This window comes from Oncorhynchus clarkii, chromosome 17 (genome assembly GCF_045791955.1).
Source record: "Oncorhynchus clarkii lewisi isolate Uvic-CL-2024 chromosome 17, UVic_Ocla_1.0, whole genome shotgun sequence".
Taxonomy (NCBI): Eukaryota; Metazoa; Chordata; class Actinopteri; order Salmoniformes; family Salmonidae; genus Oncorhynchus; species Oncorhynchus clarkii.
This window is the reverse complement of record NC_092163.1, coordinates 25764890-25788061: the sequence shown is the minus strand read 5'-3', so window position 1 is coordinate 25788061 and position 23172 is coordinate 25764890. Positions and strand designations below refer to the sequence as shown.

Here is a 23172-nt window from a genome sequence, read left to right as displayed (position 1 = left end):
CTTGCTCTAGCCAGAGCGGGCCCCATTGGTGCACAGCAAAAGTTATTTGCTCTTGGGACCGGCCAGTTAGAGGGAGATGAGATGTGTGTTTATATAAGGAAGAGGGGGTCAGTCTTATGGCTGGGTGTATGTGTTCTTACGACGGAATGTCTTTGTTTATATGAGCTATGTGTATGAATATTTATATAACACTAGTAGTGTTACTATATGGCTTGGGATTATAGTTCATTTTTTAGATAGCTAATGTTAATGTGACATGTCTAAACAAAATACCCCAAGTTAAAGCTTGCTGTTAGATAGCTAATGTTAGATGAGGTTAGATGGCTGGCTTGCTAACTAACATTAATTTAAGTGTACGAATTATGTGTAACGTTAATGATGTTGTCTAAGACTGTCATTTCGCATTGCTAGTCATAGCCTAATGTTAGCTAACTAACATTGAACCTATTTGGTTAACTTTAGGTAAGTATGACAATCGGTTTGTATTGCTATTTAAAGCTTGTTGCTGACGTTAGATGGCTGGCTAGCTAACATTACATGTATGAAGTGTGTGTAGTGATGTTATGTCAGAATGCCATTTCACATCTATTGTATAATAATGCTAAAATATTTGTATCTGGAATTTGTCTTTCAGCATCAGTAGAACACGCCTGATTCTCCTGCACTGGTCATACAAGGAGAATGGTCTAATGGCTCCCATCAAAAAGAGAGCTGGCCCAAGAAAGCAAAGGCAGCAGCGCAGTCATCAATTACATGGACCATTTCTTCACCAACTACGGAATTGGGGAAACACGTGTTGACCTGAATTGTGATAACTGCAGTGGCCAAAACAAGAACAAGTTTGTGCTCTGGTATTTGCCTGGGGGACCATGCACAAGCTGCACCACAGTCTGGACAGTCTGGACCTTCACTTCAGGATCACAGGCAACACCAAGCAGCGCTTCAGAAAGACCAGAGTGAACACTTTGTCTGAGATTGCTGGTGTTGTTTAGGACAGCACTGTGACAGGGGGCAACATCCCACAGCTGGTTGGACTGGAGGATGGTACGGTGCTGCCACAGATCAAGCAGTGCAAGCACTTTAGGTGAAAATCATTTTCATTGCATGAGGTTATTCTTCTTATCTAAACTCGGGAGGTCAGTTGATGTTGTTCAGGGTTGTAATGTCTTCTGATTTTTGTTGTTGTTATTCCCTGTTTTACAGCTTCGATGCTCTGAAGCCTGGTGTTGTTGCTGCGCAACGCTGACATCCTACCTTCCATAGACAGTCTGCCTGTAAAAGCACCACCTGGACTTGACACAGCTAGAAGATCAGGGAGTTTTGCAACGAAGAGGCTATGGACATCGCATGCTCTGCACCAAAGTCAAGAGCAGGATAGAAACAGGCTCTTCAAATCTAGATTCCCTTGTTCATGTGTGGTTCGGACTTACCAGTTTTTCTATTTTTGTATTTATTATGGATCCCCATTAGCTGCTACCAAAGCAGAAGCTACTCTTCCTGGGGTCCATCAAAATAAAGGCAGCTTATACACTTTTAAAACATGGCTTCATTGGTGCCATTCAGACTGTTTTTAAGTTGAAACAACCGACTATGATAGCTGAGGTTCATAGCTAGGTTCTGAACTAATATTTATACCAAACATTTTTATACCATACACAGATCAGCTACATACACTACATGGCCAAAAGTACAGTTGAAGTCAGAAGTTTACATATACCTTAGCCAATTTCACAATTCCTGACATTTAATCCTAGTAAAAATTCCGTCTTAGATCAGTTAGGATCACCACTTTACTTTAAAAATGTGAAATGTCAGAACAATAGTAGAGAGAATGATTTATTTAATATTTTATTTCTTTCATCACATTCCCAGTGGGTCAGAAGTTTACATACACTCAATTAGTATTTGGTAGCATTGCCTTTAAATTGTTGAACTTGGGTCAAACGTTTTGGGTAGCCTTCCACAAACTTCCCACAATAAATTGGGTGAATTTTGGCCCATTCCTCCTGACAGAGCTGGTGTAACTGAGTCAGGTTTGTAGGCCTCCTTGCTTTCACATACTTTTTCAGATCTGCCCACAAATTTTCTATGGAATTAAGCTCAGGGCTTTGTGATGGCCACTCCACCTTGACTTTGTTGTCCTTAAGCCATTTTGCCACAACTTTGGAGGTATGCTTGTCCATTTGGAAGACCCATTTTGCGACCAAGCTTTAACTTCAAGACTGATGTCTTGAGATGTTGCGTCAATATAGCCACATCATTTTCCTACCTCATGATGCCATCTATTTTGTGAAGTGCACCAGTCACTCCTGCAGCAAAGCACCCCCAAAACATGATGCTGCCACCCCTGTGCTTCACGGTTGGGATAGTGTTCTTCGGCTTGCAAGCCTCCCCCTTTTTCCTCCAAGCATAACGATGGTCATTATGGCCAAACAGTTCTATTTTTGTTTCATCAGACCAGAGGACATTTATCCAAAAAGTACGATCTTTGTCCCCATGTGCAAACTGTAGTCTCGCTTTTTATGGCGGTTTTGTAGCAGTGGCTTCTTCCCTGCTCAATAGCCTTTCAGGTTATGTCGATATGGAACTCGTTTTACTGTGGATATAGATACTTTTGTGCCTGTTTCCTCCAGCATCTTCACAAGGTCCTTTGCTGTTGTTCTGGGATTGATTTGCACTTTTTGCACCAAAGTACATTCATCTCTAGGAGACAGAACGCGTCTCCTTCCTGAGCAGTATGATGGCTGCTTGGTCCCATGGTGTTTATACTTATGTACTATTGTTTGTACAGATGAACGTGGTACCTTCAGGCGTTTCTAAGTTGCTCCCAAGGATGAACCAGACTTGTGGAGGTCTACAATTTTTTTTCTGAAGTCTTGGCTGATTTCTTTTGATTTTCCCATGTCAAGCAAGGCACTGAGTTTGAAGGTAGGCCTTGAAATACATCCACAGGTTCATCTCTAATTGACTCAAATTATGTAAATTAGCCTATCAGAAGCTTCTAAAGCCATGACATCATTTTCTGGAATTTTCCAAGCTGTTTAAAGGCACAGTCAACTTAGTGTATGTGAACTTCTGACCCACTGGAATTGTGATACAGTGAAATAATCTGTCTGTAAATAATTGTTGGAAATATTACTTGTGTAATGCACAAAGCAGATCTCCTAACCAACTTGCCAAAACTATAGTTTGTTAAAAATAAATGTATGGAGTGGTTGAAAAACAAGGTTTTAATGACTTCAAGTGTATGTGAACACCCCTTCGAATTAGTGGATTCGGCTATTTCAGCCACACCCGTTGCTGACAGGTGTATAAAAATTGAGCACACAGTCATGCAATCTCCAAAGACAAACATTGGCAGTAGAATAGCCTTACTGAAGAGCTGTGACTTTTAACATGGCACTGTCATAGGATGCCACCTTTCCAACAAGTCAGTTCGTCAAATTTCTGCATTACTAGAGCTGTCCCGGTCAACTGTAAGTGTTGTTATTGTGACATGGAAAACATCTAGGAGCAACAAAGGCTCAGCCACAAAGTGGTAGGCCACACAAGCTCACAGAATGGGACCGCCGAGGGCTGAAGTGCGAAGAGCATCTGTCCTCAGTTGCGACACTCACTATTGAGTTCCAAACTGCCTCTGGAAGCAAAGTCAGAAGAACTGTTCGTCGGGAGGTTGATGAAATGGGTTTCCATGGCCGAGCAGCCACACAAAAGCTTAAGATCACCATGCGCATCACGGTGTAAAAGCTCGCCGCCATTGGACTCCGGAGCAGTGGAAATGTGTTCTCTGGAGTAATGAATCACGCTTCAACACCATCTGGCAGTCCAACGGACAAATCTGGGTTTGGCGGATGCCAGAACTCTACCTGCCCGAATGCATAGAGCCAACTGTAGGGTTTGGTGGAGGATAAATAATGGTCTGGGGCTGCTTTTCATGTTCTGGGCTAGGCCCCTTAGTTCCAGTTAAGGGAAATATTAACAGTAATGACATTCTAGACGATTCTGTGCTTCCAACTTTGTGGCAACAGCTTGGGCAGGCCCTTTCCTTTTTAGTGTAGATTGGAGGGAAATAAAGCATTTTACCAATTTTAGAAAAAGGCGTTAATAGTGGAAAAGGTCAAGGGGTCTGAATACTTTCAGAATGCACGGTAAACCAAATAATCTATTAATAAACTAAATGTTTGCCTGCCGTGGCCTGAAGCCAATAGTTCCAAATTATACAGCAAATAAAAAGGGGTTGTCGTCACCATAAAAAGGTGAATGGAGGGCTTATTCCAGGCAGACTTTCACACCCGTGCAGTTTTATGAAAGGTCTGATAACAGGAAACATGCCATGCGCCAAGTAAATAAATCTCAATAATTTTGTACATGCGTAGACTTCAGAAATGGAACAAGCAGACATTTAGAAATTGAATGGTTATAATTGAGGCACCATGACATTTTTGCCCAAAACCTGGTTGCCTCTGCAAGGAGGCAAGTGGATATTCCAGCAAGAACGAATATTACTCAGTTTAATATTCTTAAATATTTGTGTGTATACCAAATGGGAGGAGAATAGAAGTGTGCTACGGACAGTATTGAGCAAGTAAAGAAACTGGATGACTTTAAAATACATTTTAATCAAGGTCTTTACAAAATCAAATCTTGATTAGAAAACAGATACTGAAAAACCAAATGTCTCTAAATGAGCACAACTGAAATCAGTCATTACGTTTTCAGAGCTCATGGAGCTTAAAACATTGAATAATATTCTGATGTATAATTGAAACTGCAATGTTCGAATTGTATTTTTTCTCCAAAAATAATCAATATCCTCTTTTCTTGTGTCTGGGTGTCTTAAATTGTACACTTCAGGGAAAACATGCCCATCAAAGCGATCAAACACAAGACAATGTATGAACAAGAATACATTTTACAAAAGATAAAATGGTAAATTGTCCAGATCCACCAATAAACTCTTCAGGGACTATAATCCCTTTATTAGACTGGCTGAAACTCCACCAACAAACTCTTCAGGGACTATAATCCCTTTATTAGACTGGCTGAAACTCCACCAACACTGTTGGATGTGGCTACGCAGATAAAGCTTTGATTCGTTTCACCACCAACGTAAGGAAAGTCTCAACAAAAAAGAAATGCACTGAAAAAAATAAAATCTTACTTCATCTACTAACAAAAGAAAAACATACTGCCATAACTTGCAGGAATGAAAAACAGACCATCGACAACAAAATGTCAAACTTTTAAAAAGAGAAAATAATCAATTATACAGTGTCCAACAAATCAGTTTGTGTCTCGCTGTGAGATCATCGGCGAGCAGGAGGGATCAGGAGCTGGGTAGCCGTCACAGAATCAGGAAAAAGGTTGTGATATGTCGGGAGAGGGACGTATGCCGCTGTGATCATTTTACCTGTGAAGAAAATTACAGTTCAGACAAAACATCTTCATAAACAATGACTGCATCACTGACAATTTACAGTCACCAGCCAGTTCATTAAGTACACCACGTCGGTCCCAAAAACTGATCGCTCCTACAGTGAGTCACATTGCCGTGGCAATCAGACAGGCATCCAGTTACTTTTGTTTGAAAGTTAGAAATGGATAAAACGAGGGCCTAAGAGACTGAGCGTGGTATCGTCGGTGCCAGGCGTACCGGACCCAATATCTCAGAAACGACCAGCCTCCTGGGATTTTCACACACGACAAAAGACATTGTCGACGGCAGTCCTGTGGGTGAAAACAGCTCGATGAGAGGACGAAGGAGAATGGCAAGAACCGTGTGAGCTAACAGGCGGGCCACAATTGGACAAATAACAGCGCAGTACAACAGTGGTGTGCAGAAAGGCATCTCGATACACACAACTCGTCGATCCTTGCTTGGGCTATTGCAGCAGAAGACCACACCGGGTTCCCCTCCTATCAGCTAAAATGCACACGTTCACAAAAACTGGACAATTGGGCGGGAAAACATTGCCTGGAATATGACAGTTTACTTCAGTGGCCTGCACAGTTCCCAGACCTCAACCCAATAGAGCCTCTTTGGAATGAGATAGAACAGACCGTTTGCAGCATGAATGTACCACCATCCAATCTGCAGAAACTGATGCCATCGCGGCAGCTTAGACAAACATCCATGTGGAAGGTTTCCGACACCTTGTACAATGCCCCCCAAAATTCTGGCTGTTCTGGAGACAAAGGGAGATGCGACACAATACTAGATGGGTGTACCTAAAAAAAACTGTCCGGTGAGTGTATAACGAGTACCAGTCAGTCAGTTCTCTTACCTGCAAAATATCGACCATGTAATGCGTTTACTGCAGCCATGGCAGCAGGAATGGTTGGACATTTCACATACACGTTGCCCTAAAAATAAAAACAATAACTTTAATTTCTATTTAAGACTGCAACCATTTCGAAACCATTCAACTACACTTAAGTCTTACTTCAGTGGAATTCTTATCGACGTATATGTGCACAACTCCTCCATGTTTGTTGCATTCCTCAATGACATCATGCTGAATGTCAACATCCCAGCCTGGGTCATCTTCACTGTAAAACCAGATGGGAATTCATCACCCACAAGGGACTAGTGATTGGGACCAGTATTTGGGAACAAATATCATCTTACGGTCAAAGAAGTGTATGGTTTGTGTACTTTCAGCAGCTGGCCCCACTTGGGTTACAAAGATGCTGCATTGAACAACTAGATTAATAGTTCAATACTTACGACTGAGGGTTGAACATGTTAGACAGCTGGAAACAGTGTGTAGCAAGTGGCTGGGATGGCAAGTTCATAGCTGTATTCATGTTCATATTCATGTTCATGTTCATAGCAGGATTCATGGCAGCTAAAAAAAAAAAGTCAAAATACATCATATCACACTAAACTAACTGAACTTTATTCGTGTTTAATGTGCGTGTCAAGCCAGCCCAGTTCTGAAGCGATTCTCACAGACCAGCTCCTCGCATCATATCAACCAATCATAGCGTCTCACTGGCAAAATCAACAGATTCAATCAATGCCGGATAAAACATGCCATTTCCAAAAAGCTCAGAGAAAAAGAGCCATGGCAGTCAGATGGGCTTGTACAATTGATCATCCTTTTATTACCTGATACAGCAGCCATGGCACCAATAGCAATGGCCCCACTCATCTGTAGGGCTTGCTGTGCGGCTGGAGGAATTTGCAGTCCCGTGCCTGAAAGATATTGGGCTCGACATTTGTACTTGTTCACACTTTATAAATCTGTTCTGAAGTGAAACTATAGAATCATGTATAGTACATGATTTAAGTATTATTTCAAGATTCTGTGAATACAGGCCCTGGGCTCTCAGGCTTTACCTTCAGCCAGTCTGGCCATGAGCTGCAGGCGCCCGGTGGTGCCTAGGTCAATGCCCGTCCTCTCCAGCTCGTCACTGTCCAGGAATGAACTGGCGGTGGAGGCATCTGTGCGCTCCGTGACATGGCCCACCTTCATGGGCCGGCCGGCCAGCTCAAACCCGTTCAACTGCTCCAGGGCCTTCTTGGCACACTCTGCGTCCGAGAACTAGAGGACACAAATGCAATTTAAATGACTTACATAAACACCAAATCAGGGTTTGTACAGACAATTTTTTTTTTTAGGGGTGGATCGGATTAATATTGCGGAACGATTGTTGCTTCAATCAATGTAATTGTCAATCCCCCCATATATTTGGGGGGTAAATAAATAATGATATATACAGTGGGGCAAAAAGGTATTTAGTCAGCCACCAATTATGCAAGTTCTCCCACTTAAAAAGATGAGGCCTGTAATTTATCATAGGTACACTTCAACTATGACAGACAAAATGAGAAGAAAAAAAATCCAGAAAATCACATTGTAGGATTTTTAATGAATTTATTTGCAAATTATGGTGGAAAATAAGTATTTGGTCAAAAACAAAAGTTTTTCTTTGTTATATACCCTTTGTTGGCAATGACAGAGGTCAAATGTTTTCTGTAAGTCTTCACAAGGTTTTCACACACTGTTGCTGGTATTTTGGCCCATTCCTCCATGCAGATCTCCTCTAGAGCAGTGATGTTTTGGGGCTGTTGCTGGGCAACACGGACTTTCAACTCCCTCCAAAGATTTTCTATGGGGTTGAGATCTGGAGACTGGCTAGGCCACTCCAGGACCTTGAAATGCTTCTTACGAAGCCACTCCTTCGTTTCCAGGGCGGTGTGTTTGGGATCATTGTCATGCTGAAAGACCCAGCCACGTTTCATATTCAATGCCCTTGCTGATGGATGGACGTTTTCACTCAAAAGCTCATGGCCCCATTAATTCAGTCGTCCTGGTCCCTTTGCAGAAAAACAGCCCCAAAGCATGATGTTTCCACCCCCATGGTGTTCTTTGGATGCAACTCAGCAATCTTTGTCCTCCAAACACGATGAGTTGAGTTACCAAAAAGTTATATTTTGGTTTCATCTGACCATATGATATTCTCCCAATCTTTTTTTTCCCTTTATTTAACTAGGCAAGTCAGTTAAGAAGAAATTCTTATTTTCAATGACGGCCTAGGAACAGTGGGTTAACTGCCTTGTTCAGGGGCAGAATGACAGATTTGTACCTTGTCAGCTCGGGGATTTGAACTTGCAACCTTCCGGTTACTAGTCCAACGCTCTAACCACCTGCCGCCCCTCTTCTGGATCATCCAAATGCTCTCTAGCAAACTTCAGACAGGCCTAGACATGTACTGGCTTAAGCAGGGGGACACGTCTGGCACTGCAGGATTTGAGTCCCTGGCGGCGTAGTGTGTCACTGATGGTAGGCTTTGTTACTTTGGTCCCAGCTCTCTGCAGGTCATTCACTAGGTCCTCCTGTGTGGTTCTGGGATTTTTGCTCACCGTTCTTGTGATCATTTTGACCCCACGGGGTGAGATCTTGCGTGGAGCCCCAGATCGAGGGAGATTATCAGTGGTCTTGTATGTCTTCCATTTCCTAATAATTGCTCCCACAGTCGATTTCTTCAAACCAAGCTGCTTACCTATTGCAGTCTTCCCAGCCTGGTGCAGGTCTACAATTTTGTTTCTGGTGTCCTTTGGTCTTGGCCATAGTGGAGTTTGGAGTGTGACTGAGGTTGTGGACAGGTGTCTTTTATACTGATAACAAGTTCAAACAGGTGCCATTAATACAGGTAACGAGAGGAGGACAGAGGAGCCTGTACAGGGATCAACATCAGGGGAAATTTCAGAGTGACAACTAAAAATACAACGTCGTAACATTAAACATTCTTGAAAATGCAAGTGTCTTGCATCCTTCAAAATATTAGAATCTTGATAGTCAAACTACGTTTTCCGATTTAAAATAGCTATTTCAGAGAACAAATGCTATGCTTTTGTTTGAGAAGGAGCAATCAACAGAAACATTTTCCGCCATGACAGTTTTTACACATTCACATCTGAAGGTAAAATTATGACTTACATTCTGATATCTTGCTCTTATTTCTCGAGGGTCCCAGTGATCAAATTAAGAGCCGTTTTCTTTGATAAAATCCATTTTTATAGCCTACTTCCTTGCGCACCAATAATTTTAGCGAAGCTTCATTGATTGACTGTATTTCTGCCCAATGACCACTGATCTTCTTGAAATCAAGCTGGGTAGATAGCCAATGAGCTGAGGTAAACTCCAGTATGTAATGGTTTTGGGTTGGACCACCATTCCTTGTTTGTAAATGCACGCTTAAGGAACTCCATTCTCACCTTGACTATCAGAGGACTTGCTGTGACGCTTGTTACGCGCAGCAGTATTTCGGAAAGTTGTATTTTCCACGATTTCATTGAAGATATCATGGAAGAAATCAGGAAAAGCAGTCAGTCTAAAGTGAAAGTTTTTTTGTTTGAGGAATCTTTGTGTTATTTTTTTTTAACATTTCTTCAGAAAAATACATCATTTTTTTAGCAACTAATATATTTGAGTTTAATCACAATATTTGTTGTATTATTTGTTCTGTCTTTTCAGGTGGATTAAACTGAAATTGCAACCAACTTTAAGGCTTGTTTAAAAAAATTACGATATTTGAGATCATTTCCTTTTCAAACAACGGAAAGTGAGCAGGTGTAATCTGAATAAAGGGAAAAAAGCCATTCTTGAACACTATTTACTAGAGAACCAGTTTGGATTTAAGTATGACTTTTGTATGACTGATGCCTTTAGTGAGAGGTCTAAATGCTTTAATATTTAATCATTTCTGGCCTCTGAATTAATATTAGTTTTATAAATAGGGCCTTTAATTTTGTCTGGCTTGCCATTCCAAATAAAATGGAGGGTTTTTTGTTCATATCATTTGAAAAGCAGGTCACTAGGTGTAGGACAAACCATAAGAAAATAGGTAAACTGACATAACTAAAGAGTTAAATCAGGGTGATTTTTTCACAAATAGACAGACAAATTGAAGGACTTTCTCAAGCACTTAATTATAAAATTGAGGTCCTTGAAAATGGTTGTGTAAGAGAAAAGTCCAACTAAACTGCTAAGAATAAAGCATTATGCATTGACATTTTAAATTATAACATTCTAAAAAAAGTAAAAATAAAGTTGTCACTGAAAATACACAGCCTGCATCCATGGCGATTTTTACACCAGTAGATGCTCCAGACAGAAACCATAATTAAAAGCTGCAAGCAGCAATGCTGGGGTAGAAGCTATGGGCTCACTGTGCGAACCATCAGGACAAATTGGGCACATTACCCTAAGATAAGATACTTCTGTAATCAAATTGAAATAAATTCATTATGAATTCCTTATATAAACTGTAACTCAGTAAAATCCTTGAAATTCTTGCGTTTACATTTTTGTTCAGTACAATATGACCCCACTATGGAAAGGGTAGACTCATGAACACGATGGCGTTCTCCGTTTTGCTTCTGATTTGTCTGAAGGTAACCCATACAAACAAATGGAAGTATGGGGGGGGGGGGGGTTTATGACCAAAATAATAAAAATGTGTCAAAAAAAAACGTTTTTTTTTGCATTCTTATATATCCTAGACTTCAAAACCTGATTCCTTTGATTTATATTTTGACTGTCTTTTTTGCCAAGTATTGCATTTTTCATGGATCTTGCCAAAGCAGCAGCTACACTTCCTGGGGTCCAGCAAAATTATGGCAGTTTATACCATTTTAAAACATTACAATATTACATTACACAGCACACGGTGTGTCCTCAGGACCCTACTCAACCACTACAGTACTAAATCCATGTGTGTGTGTGCCAATGTGTGTGTTGCTTCAGTCCCCACTGTTCCATAAGGTGTTTTTTTTATTTAAAAAAAATCTAATTTCACTGCTTGCATCAGGTACTTGATGTGGAATAGAGTTCCATGTAGTCATGACTCTATGTAGTACTGTGTGCCTCCCATAGCCTGTTCAGGACTTGGAGACTGAAGAGACCTCGTGGCATGTCTTGTGGGGTACGCATGGGTGTCCGTGCTGCCCTGTTCTGAGCAAATTGCAATTTTCTTAAGTCCTTTTATGTGGCACCAGACCACACGACTGAACAGTAGTCAAGGTGCAACAAAACCAGGGCCTGTAGGACCTGCCTTGTTGATAGTGTTAAGGCAGGGCATCGCTTTATTAGATAGACTTCTCCCCATCTTAGCTACTACTGCATCAATATGTTTCGACCATGACAGTTTACAATCTAGTGTTACTCCAAGCAGTTTAGTCATCTCAACTTGCTCAATTTCCACATGATTTATTAAGAGACTTGGTTAAGGTTTAGGGTTTAGGGAGTGTTTTGTTCCAAATACAAAGCTTTAAGTTTGAAATATTTAGGGCTAACTTATTCCTTGCAGACAGAGGTTGTTCTGAAACTAACTGCAGCTCTTTGTTGAGTGTTGCACTCATTTCATTCGGTATAGTAGTTGACGTGTATAGTGTTAAGTCATCCGCATACATAGAAACTCTGGCTTTACTCAAAGACAGTGGCATGTCATTTGTAAAAATTTAAAAAAGGGCCTAAACATCTACACTGGGGAATTCCTGACTTTAATTGGATTATATTTGAGAGGCTTCCATTAAAGAACACCCTCGGTGTTCTGCTAGACAAGTAACTCTTTATCCACATTATAGCAGGGGGTGTAAAGCCATAACATATGTTTTTCAAGCAGCAGACTATGATCAATATGTCAAAAGCTGCACTGAAGTATAACAAAACCGCTCCAAAAATCATTTTATCATCAATTTCTCTCAGCCAATCAATTACATTTGTGTAAGTGCTGTGCTTGTTGAGTGTCCTTCCCTATATAAGCATGCTGCAATTCTGTTGTCAATTTGTTTACTATAAAATAGCATTGTATCTGTTCAAACAATTTTTTCCAGAAGTTTACTAAGGGTTGGTAACAGGCTGATTGATTGGCTATCTGAGCCAGTAAAGGGGGCTTTACTATTCTTGGGTAGAGAAATGACTTTAGCTTCCCTCTAGGCCTGAGAGCACACACTCTCTAGTAGGCTTAGATTGAAGATGTGGCAAATAGGAGTTGCAATATCGTCTGCTGTTATCCTCAGTAATTTTCCATCCTGATTGTCAGACCCCGGTGGCTTGTGAATGTATGAATGTCATTCAATGTGTTTCTATGGGTTATAGTAAAGGCCAAACTATTATTTTAATATACCTAAAATCCAAAATCAAACAGCTACATGATCCATGGTATGACTATGTTAAAACTATTTAGCTTAATTGATTGGCCAAGTTTTAGGTACTAGTTGTAAAAATATTTAGTTGGTAGAACTTTGGTTCATAGATGCCACATTATGCTTTGTACAGATCGATCATTCGGTACCAGAGAAGTAGCGTTGTGTTTTTCACAAAAAATGAGATGGCAGGAAATCCATTATGGCGGACCTTATGGGTCAGAGGCAAATGTTTATTTTGAAGGATAAAGACCAAATTTCATGACTAGGTCAAATGGGTTGAGGGGCGTGACCTTTCAAAGTTTGCACGTGAAATAGATTGTTATAACGCCATCATGTGGCCTAATGGCATGGCACAAGATGGTGTGGAACTTGGCCCACCATCATGCCAGGTTTGACCCTCCTAGGCCTCATGACACGTGAATTATAATTTTTCACCCAAATTGCCAGTAGAAAAATAAAATAAAAAATAAATAATAGCTGCAAGTAGCAATGCCAGGGTTTAGGATGTGGGCCCACAGTGCCACCATCAGGACAAATGACACATCACCTTCTGTACCCCTTACCTCACTTGCCAAATATCACAACTAAAACACATCATGCAATATTCGTATTTTGGACTATTTTATGCTGACGACTTTAAACGTCTTCAACCACAACCGCTAGGCACCAAATTTGGTATATAGCTTGTATGGATGCAAATCTTCAAACGCAATATTTTCCACAACTATATGGCTGCAATAAGCCAATGAGCTTGCATGAACGGTTATGTCCAACAGCACCCCCCCCCCCCCCCCCCATGCGGCAAACAACCATACTTTACAGGTTAGCTGGACACCGCTCCGAGCGTGTGCTAAATTTCATCAGTCAAACAGAGCAAGAGAAACTTGTGCACGTTATATCGCCACCGTGTGACCGATGTGTATTGGTGTATACTGTTATTTATTTTGCTCCTTTGCACCCCAGTATCTCTACTTGCACACCCATCTTCTGCACATCTATCACTCCAGTGTGTAATTATTTCACCACACTGTCCTTTATACTGCCTACCGCCCTTATCCTACCTCATTTGCACACACTGTATATAGACTTTTTTGCATGTTTGTATGTGTAACTGTCGCTTTGCTTTATCTTGGCCAGGTCGCAGTTGTAATTGAGAACTTGTTCTCAACTAGCCTACTTGGTTAAATAAAGGTGAAATAAAAGTCTGCCGATAAGAATGTGGTGATTGACAGAGTCGAAAGCCTTGGCCAGGTCGATGAATACAGCTGCACAGTAATGTCTCTTATCGATGGTGGTTATGATATCGTTTAGGACCTTAAGCGGGGCTAAGGTGCACCCACGACCAGCTCGAAAACCAGATTGCATAGCGGAGAAGGTACGGTGGGATTCGAAATGGTCGGTGATCTGTTTGTAAACTGAGGCTTTCGAAGAACGTAGAAAGGCAGGGTAAGATATAGGTCTGTAGCAATTTGGGTCTAGAGTGTCTCCCCCTTTGAAGAGGGGGATGACCGCAGCAGCTTTCCAATCTTTGGGGATCTCAGACCATAGGAAAGAGAGGTTGAACAGGCAGAATTTGGCAGTTAATTTTAGAAAGAGGGTCCAGATTTTGCAGCTCTTTCAGATCATCAGCTATCTGGATTTGGGCGAAAGAGAGTCCTGGGCAAGTTGCTGAAGGGGCGCAGGGCTGTTGACCGGGGTAGGGGTAGCCAGGTGGAAAGGAAGGCCAGCCGTAGAAAAATGCTTATTGAAATTTTCAATGATCATGGATTTATCGGTGGTGACACTGTTTCCTAGCCGCAGTGCAGTGGGCAGCTAGGAGGTGGTGCACTTATTCTCCATGGACTTTACCTTGGTGAAATTTGTTGTATTCAGCACGTGACAAACAATTTTATTTGATTTAAATTAAGATTTTACCGTCATTTATATTTGCTTAGTAGAGCTGTTCTTGCCATAATATGGACTTGGTCTTTTACCAAATAGGGAAATCTTCTGTATAACACCCCTACCATGTCATAACAACAGATTGGCTCAAAAACATTAAAGAAATTCCACAGATGTTAATCTAAATACATTCTAGGTGACTACCTCATGAAAATGTTTGAGAGAATGCCAAGTGTGCAAAGTTGTCAACAAGGCAAAGGGTGGTTACTTTGAAGAACTGAAAATATATATATTGATTTGTTTAACACTTCTTTGGTTGCTACATGATTCATGTGTTATGCAATTGTTTTGATGTCTTCACTATTATTCTACAATGTAGAAAATAGTCAAAATAAAGAAAAAAACCTTGATTGAGGAGGTGTCCAAACTTTTGACTGGTACCGTGTGTGTAATAAATAAATAAATAAATAAACAAACACACACCCCACCTGAGACCTGGGTTCTATCAGTTCTAGCCGTTAGTCAAAGCTGCCTGAAAAAAAGAGGGGTCACGTTGATAAACGATTTCTTCACATTATATGCGCAGCAATGCACACGGCATTAGGCTACACGCGGTTGTTTGTTCCATAATTCAATTAGCAGGGAAACACCATTGTGAAAGGTTTCACGTGACAGATGAATATATGCAACAACTAGCATGGGTTGCTAATATGAATAGGATTGTGCCTTTGGCTACTGGACAACAAAAGAAAGTTGATTTGAAAACCAATAGAACAGGAGAGAAAGACTTAAATGGTATATGGAAATCTTTAAAAAATAATTGCCTAGACATTTGGTTGGATTTTGGCTAGGCTACTTTGAAGCAAGATACTACATTTGAGTCATGTCTTAAAACATTTAGGTTTCAAACAATTAAATATATGTTAAAAATGCATACTGCCTCCAGCTCATTTAAAAGTAATGTGACGTGCTGAAGCCTGCCTAGCTGCCTAAGCACTTGACTAGTGAAAGAGAAGCGCACTTCAATTGCCAGCCGAGAATTTTTTTTAGCATTATTCTTTTACACTCGATTGCCTTCAGAATTGTTGCCCAATGATTGGGCTTATTAAAGCACGTTTCACTCCACCAGCAACAAAAAGCAGTTTGAACTATCAGCAGCTCTCACGCTACATCACTGACATTTCATATCAATGAATATGCAAAAATACATTACTTCGCAATGGGATTTTTTCTTTTTTGGGAACAATAGGCAACTTGATTAATCTGCTTTACATATATTTTATCGTCCAAAATCCGGATATTACCGACTAACGGAAAACCTGGTGTGCATGTAAACGAGGGGATTTAAGTTCATAATAGAGGAAAAGATTAGATTGACTAGATTTAGTGTGATACTTACAGTGATGAAGCCATATCCTTTAGATCTTCCAGTCTCACTGTCCATCATGAGCTGAATACTCTCAATCTGGTGGAAAGAAATGGATAACAGATTAAAATCTGCATAGCACTTGATATACTGTAGCCCTACAATCTGTGTGTCCACTCTTTTCATAGGCTTAGGCTTTTGGTTGCATTCAAGACGAGGTTGTTTTTATTGACCTCTGTTTTTTGGCGTATAAGTGGCCTGTCATTTTGATATTAAAAAGATGCTGCTAATGTCTCCAGTCATATGAAATGACATGACATGAAATGGTTTTATATAGGGCCATATTTTTTCACGCCTAGTTAAATAAAATTTAAAAAATGCATACCCTAATAAACGCTTATGCTCAGCTCTAGGCCTGCTCATCTGCTCTCTGTTCAGAACTGTTATTTTTGCTAACAGTACGTGAGTTATATTAACTTACAACAATGACTTGGCCTACTGTTAACAAATCTACACACCGGCCAACCTTAAAGTATTTTTATCAGTACCACTTTAGCCCTGGACGCCATGACGGCACACAAGCGACACCCACACTGCTCAAATCATAGGAAAATGCATTTTCTTTTGCCTATTGATGTCATGTTGGCCAGTAGGAATGGTAGGCTATAGACTTATGGGTCCTTGGCTGCTCTTCAGTAGCTAACTAGAAATATGTTTAAAAGTTATTTGGGATAGGGGGCAGTATTTTCACATCCGGATGAAAAGCGTGTACAAAGTAAACTACCTGCTTCTCAGGCCCAGAAGCTAAGACATGCATATTATTAGTAGATTTGGATAGAAAACACTGAAGTTTCTAAAATTGTTTGAATCACGTCTGAGTATAACATAACTTATGTAGCAGGCAAAACCCAGAGGACTAACCATTCAGAATTATTTATTTTTGAGGTCAGTCTCTGTTCAATGGGTTCTCATGGGGAACCGATATTTCTTAGGTACGTGTTTGCAGTTCCTACCGCTTCCACTGGATGTTACCAGTCTTTGGAATTTGGTTGAGGTTATTCCTTTGTGCAAATGAAGTACGGCCATCCTGGAAAATGGTAACGCTGTTGAGAGTTGGCAAGACTTGAAAAGTAGCGTTAGTTTCCTCTCGTCCTCTATTGAAAACAGATAGACCCGACTTCAATTTGATCGATTATTAACGTTAAAAATTACCTAAAGTTGTATTACAAAAGTATTTTGAAATGTTTTGGCAAAGTTAACAGGTAACTTGAGATATTTTGTAGTGACTGCACAAATCGGAAGCTGCTTTTTTCTGGATCAAACGCGCCAAATAAATGGACATTTTGGATATATATGGACAGAATTAATTGAACAAAAGGACCATTTGTGATGATTATGGGTCATATTGGAGTGCCAACAAAAGAAGCTCGTCAAAAGGTTAGGCACGGGACAGTTTAGCTAACGTGCACTAATGTGATTAGCATGAGGTTGTAAGGAACAAGAAAATTTGCCAGGACATAGACATCTGATTTCAGCAGAAAGATTAACAATACTTTTTAGCTAACTGTACTGTCCAATTTACAGTAGACATTAGTGAAAAAATACCATGCTATTGTTTGAGGAGAGTGCACAGTTATGAACTTGAAAATGTATTAATAAACCAATTAGGAACATTTGGGCAGACATGATACAACACTAACCTCTTGCGACGAGCAATCCCGTATCCGGGAGCGTAATCATAGCCTCAAACGCATTAGCATAACGCAGCGGACATAAATACCCCTAGAAACTTTTCCTATTCATGAAAATCGCAAATGAAATGAAATATTCAAACAAGCTTAGCCTTTTGTTAACACTGTCATCTCAGATTTTCAAAATATGCGTTACAGCCAACGCTAAACAAGCATGTGTAAGTTTATCATGGCATAACGCTATGCTCTGCTGGCAGCAGGCAACATTTTCACGAAAATAAGAAAAGCAACCAAATTAAATTATTTACCTTTGAAGAACTTCAGATGATTTCACTCAGGAGACTCCCAGTTAGAAAGCAAATGTTCATTTTTTCCCAAAACATTATTTTTGTAGGCGAAATAGCTCCCGTTTTTTCATCATGCATGGCTGAGAAATAGACCGGAAAATGCTATAACGCCAAACTTTTTTCAAAATTTGCTCCATAATATCGACAGAAACACAGCAAACGTTGTTTAGGATCCATCCTCAAGGTGTTTTTAACATATATATTCGATAATATATCCGTCGAGGCAATTGGTTTCTCATAAGAAGCGATTGGAAAAATGGCTACCTCAGTATTTTACGCAAGATTTTCTGCGGGAGACAACATTTGACCACATGCTATATATGGTCCCTTACAGCCATTATTCAATGGAAATGCCTAAAAAGTCGTCACAACACCTTGGGGAATACGCAGAAAACGTAAGCTCATTCGTAGCTCATTCACAGCCATATAAGGAGTCATTGGCATGAGGCGGTTTAAAAAAATGCGGCACTTCCTGGTTGGATTTTTATCTGGGTTTTGCCTGTAACATCAGTTGTGGCACTCACAGACAATATCTTTGCAGTTTTGGAAACGTCAGTGTCTTCTTTCCAAAGCTGTCAATTATATGCATAGTCGAGCATCTTTGTGACAAAATATCTTGTTTAAAACGGGAAAGTTTTTCATCCAAAAATTTAAATAGCGCCCCTTAAATCCAAGAGGTTAAGAACAGAACACAATGGTTGATTGGATCAGTCTAAGAATTTGCATACATTGCTGCCATCTACTGGCAAAATCTAAATCGCGCCTAAACTGGAATACATTGCGATCTTTGTCTTGCATTTCAAAGATAAGAAAATAAATGACGCATGTTTTTTTCTTTGTATTATCTTTCACTAGATCTAACGTGTTATATCCTCCTACATTAGTTTCACATTTCCACAAACTTCAAAGTGTTTCCTTTCAAATGGTATCAAGAATATGCATATCCTTGCTTCAGGTCCTGAGCTACAGGCAGTTAGATTTGGGTGTTATTTTAGGCAAAAATAAATAATTTAAAAAAGGGTCCGATCCTTAAAACCTCTTGAGGATAGGGGAGATGCTAGCGTCTCAACTGGCCAATTGCCAGGGGAAATGCAGAGCGCCAGATTCAAATAAAATTCAAACTTTCATTAAATCACACATGTAAGATACTCAATTAAAGCTACACTCGTTGTGAATCCAGCCAACATGTAAGATTTTAAAAATGCTTTTCGGCGAAAGCATATGAAGCTATTATCTGATAGCCTGCAGCCATCCTCACCAGCAGTAAACATAGGAGCTAGCATAGCAGGCGCTACACAAAACGCTGAAATAAAATATGCATTACCTTTGACAAGCTTCTTTTGTTGGCACTCCAATATGTCCCATAAACATCACAATTGGTCCTTTTGTACGATTAATTCCATCCATATACACTGCTCAAAAAAATAAAGGGAACACTAAAATAACATCCTAGATCTGAATGAATGAAATATTCTTATTAAATACTTTTTTTCTTTACATAGTTGAATGTGCTGACAACAAAATCACAAAAATTATCAACGGAAATCAAATTCATCAACCCATGGAGGTCTGGATTTGGAGTCACACTCAAAATTAAAGTGGAAAACCACACCATAGGTTGATCCAACTTTGATGTAATGTCCTTAAAACAAGTCAAAATGAGGCTCAGTAGTGTGTGTGGCCTCCACGCGCCTGTATGACCTCCCTACAACACCTGGGCATGCTCCTGATGAGGTGGCGGATGGTCTCCTGAGGGATCTCCTCCCAGACCTGGACTAAAGCATCCGCCAACTCCTGGACAGTCTGTGGTGCAACGTGGCGTTGGTGGATGGAGCGAGACATGATGTCCCAGATGTGCTCATATTCAGGTCTGGGGAACGGGCGGGCCAGTCCATAGCATCAATGCCTTCCTCTTGCAGGAACTGCTGACACACTCCAGCCACATGAGGTCTAGCATGGTCTTGCATTAGGAATGAGGAACCCAGGGCCAACCGCACCAGCATATGGTCTAACAAGGCATCTGAGGATCTCATCTCGGTACCTAATGGCAGTCAGGCTACCTCTGGCGAGCACATGGAGGGCTGTGCGGCCCCCCAAAGAAATGCCACCCAACACCTTGTCTGACCCACCGCCAAACCGGTCATGCTGGAGGACGTTGCAGGCAGCAGAACGTTCTCCACGGCGTCTCCAGACTCTGTCACATGTGCTGAGTGTTTGTGCTCTTCATCTGTGAAGAGCACAGGGCGCCAGTGGCAAATTTGCCAATCTTGGTGTTCTCTGGCAAATGCCAAACGTCCTGCACGGTGTTGGGCTGTAAAAGCACAACCCCCACCTGTGGACGTCGGGCCCTCAGTCTGTTTCTGACCATTTGAGCAGACACATGCACATTTGTGGCCTGCTGGAGGTCATTTTGCAGGGCTCTGGCAGTGCTCCTCCTTGCACAAAGGCGGAGGTAGCGGTCCTGCTGCTGGGTTGTTGCCCTCCTACGGCCTCCTCCACATCTCCTGATGTACTGGCCTGTCTCCTGGTAGCGCCTCCATCCTCTGGACACTACGCTGACAGACACAGCAAACTTTCTTGCCACAGCTCGCATTGATGTACCATCCTGCATGAGCTGCACTACCTGAGCCAGTTGTGTGGGTTGTGGACTCCGTCTCATGCTACCACTAGAGTGAAAGCACCGCCAGCATTCAAAAGTGACCAAAACATCAGCCAGGAAGCATAGGAACTGAGAAGTGGTCTGTGGTCCCCACCTGCAGAACCACTCCTTTATTGGGGGTGTCTTGCTAATTGCCTATAATTTCCACCTGTTGTCTATTCCATTTGCACAACAGCATGTGAAATTTATTGTCAGTGTTGCTTCCTAAGTGGACAGTTTGATTTCACAGAAGTGTGATTGACTTGGAGTTACATTGTGTTGTTTAAGTGTTCCCTTTATTATTTTGAGCAGTGTATATCGAAAATGCCCATTTATAAAGCGCGTTTTATCCATAAAAAAAACAGCTTAGAAACGCAAAGTCACTACAAGATAATTCAAAGGTTGCCTATAAACTTTGCCAAAATATTCCAAACTACTTTTGTAATACAACGTTAGGTATTTTTAAACGTTAATAAACGTTAATAATCGATCAAATTGTAGACGGGGCAATCTGTATTCAATACATGAACGAAAAGAAAAAAGCTCTGCTCTTCACGTCTTGTGCAACTCACAAAAGTGTCCCCTGTTCAGAGTTGGCCTACTTCCCGATAAGACAAAGGAATAACCTCAGCCATATTCCAAACACTGGCGACATCGTGTGGAAGCGGCAGGAACTGAAAGTAGGTTCCTATTAAATTTCCAATGGCAAAGACAATATAGGGAAGAGAGATGGGGAAAAAAAGAAAAGAAAATCTGAACAGATAGTCCTCAGGGTTTTGCCTGCTACATAAGTTCTGTTATACTCACAGACATGATTCAAACAGATTTTTTCCAAATCTATGAATAACATGCATATCTTATATTCTTGGCAAGAGTAGCAGGAAGTTGAAATTGGGCACGCTATTTATCCAAAAGTGAAAATTCTGCCCCCTAGCTTTAAGAGGTTTTAACTTACCGTAGGCTATTTGGAATCCATGGATGGAAACAGATGTGGCCGCGGGAGCTGTTCCGCTAATAGCATCCTTCAAAGTTATTTTAGGCCTACTAATCTTTGTCTGTTAACGAATCAGTTCTTGATCTCTCTTGGTTTAGCTGTATGTCAACAGTAGGCTTCAAATTATATGATAATAGTCAGATCACCAATGACAACAAAACATGAATGAATGGTAGCCTAGTAATCAGACCCAACTTGGATTATTAGGTCAGGTGTGGCTCTCTGAAACAAGCTCAAATAGGCTTAGTTCAGTTTCATATTCCAAATTGTAAGTAACAAGAAAATTTGCCAGGACATAGACATATCTGATTATACCTCAATACAGCACATTTCCTTGCTCTTCAATGCGCTTGCACCTACTACCGGTGGCAATCAAAGCATGTGCGGGCAAGAAAGTGTTCTCGCTTAGTTGACTAAACGCTGTCGCTAACTACCTTGTCCGTAACGACGCCTTAGTAGCTAAGGAGCTAACTACAAAAGTGGTTGTGTGCTTGACTAACACTTAAACAGTTTGTTCTACATTTTTCGTCAGTGTTATCAACGGACAAAGTGGAGAGCTGCCATCCAAGCTTGAGGGAGGAAAGTAATACTATGACTACAGTTCGAAGCAGAGCGCTACTGATTGGCTCAGCACCATCTTCAGACGGTTGAGTCAAAAACCACAATGTGCCAACTAAAAGCCCATTTGTGCGTATTTTAGGGTATTTTTTTATATCAGCGTGCTTTGACCTGAAACTGCATGCATGGTACGCAAAATGCATGCAGGTTGGCATGTTTGAATCTACTCATTACACTATGATTTTAACCTTATGTTAGTCTGCAAATGTGATAGACGCATGGAATGATTTATTATAAAAGGTGATTTATTAGTGTGTGGAGAACCAGCTTCCCCAAACTTGAAACAAATGTGCCACCTATGGGTACATTGTACAACAGCTCTCACCCTTCCAAAAGGCTCAAAAATTCCTCTCAGCATCTCCTCTGTGATGTTAAAGTGTAAGGATCCGACGTAGAGCCTCATCGGTCCAGCGTTGCCCTTCTGCAGGTTGTTGGCCATGGCAGCAGCCCTGTTTTTTTCAGCCTAGAAAGAACACACACAAAGTGACCGTAGGGAAATGGTGCAAATCGCCTTAGGCTGTTAAAATAAAGGCTGTCGAATGATTTAAATAATTAGGTAAAGTTAAGCACATGGATTTCTATAGTTAACTATGGATAATTTGCATTTTTCCAATTTGACCCTAATCAAAAATGTTGCAATTTAAAACATAACCTATTCTAAGACATCTAAGCCAAGTCTGATATAAAAGTTAATGTAAAATATCATAGTTAGATCTAGCCTAGGCTACTTCGTATCCATGTTCAAGAAAAACTAACCACAAGCTGCTAATGCATTAGAACTGGGATCATTTCAAAATATTTTGACCTGAGAACTACAACAAAAACTGTAACTAAACGGAATAGAAGTTCTGTTTTGATTAAAATCATTGTCGGAAATTAGTGTTGAATCTAGAGGCATTCAGCCAAGGCATTCTAAACATTCTCATTTGGATCGCTAGCGAATGTTAGCATAACTGACTAGCTACTTCGGAGCAAATAA

General features: G+C 40.7%; 1 protein-coding gene across 7 annotated transcripts in view; it reads right to left on the bottom strand.

Annotated features, from left to right (window-relative positions):
* Positions 1–4599: 4599 nt before the first annotated feature.
* The window catches only part of LOC139370634 (RNA-binding protein 39-like), a 28605-nt gene continuing 10032 nt past the window's right edge, over positions 4600–23172 (bottom strand). For all 7 annotated transcript variants that reach the window (XM_071110226.1, XM_071110225.1, XM_071110228.1 and 4 more), the window contains 8 exons: positions 22519–22656; positions 15939–16004; positions 7343–7547; positions 7112–7198; positions 6728–6848; positions 6444–6549; positions 6285–6363; positions 4600–5410 (listed from right to left, as the gene is read on the bottom strand). In XM_071110226.1, coding sequence (XP_070966327.1) covers positions 5307–5410; positions 6285–6363; positions 6444–6549; positions 6728–6848; positions 7112–7198; positions 7343–7547; positions 15939–16004; positions 22519–22656 — 906 coding nt within the window. In that variant the 3' untranslated portion in view covers positions 4600–5306. The remainder of the gene's footprint in view (positions 5411–6284; positions 6364–6443; positions 6550–6727; positions 6849–7111; positions 7199–7342; positions 7548–15938; positions 16005–22518; positions 22657–23172) is intronic.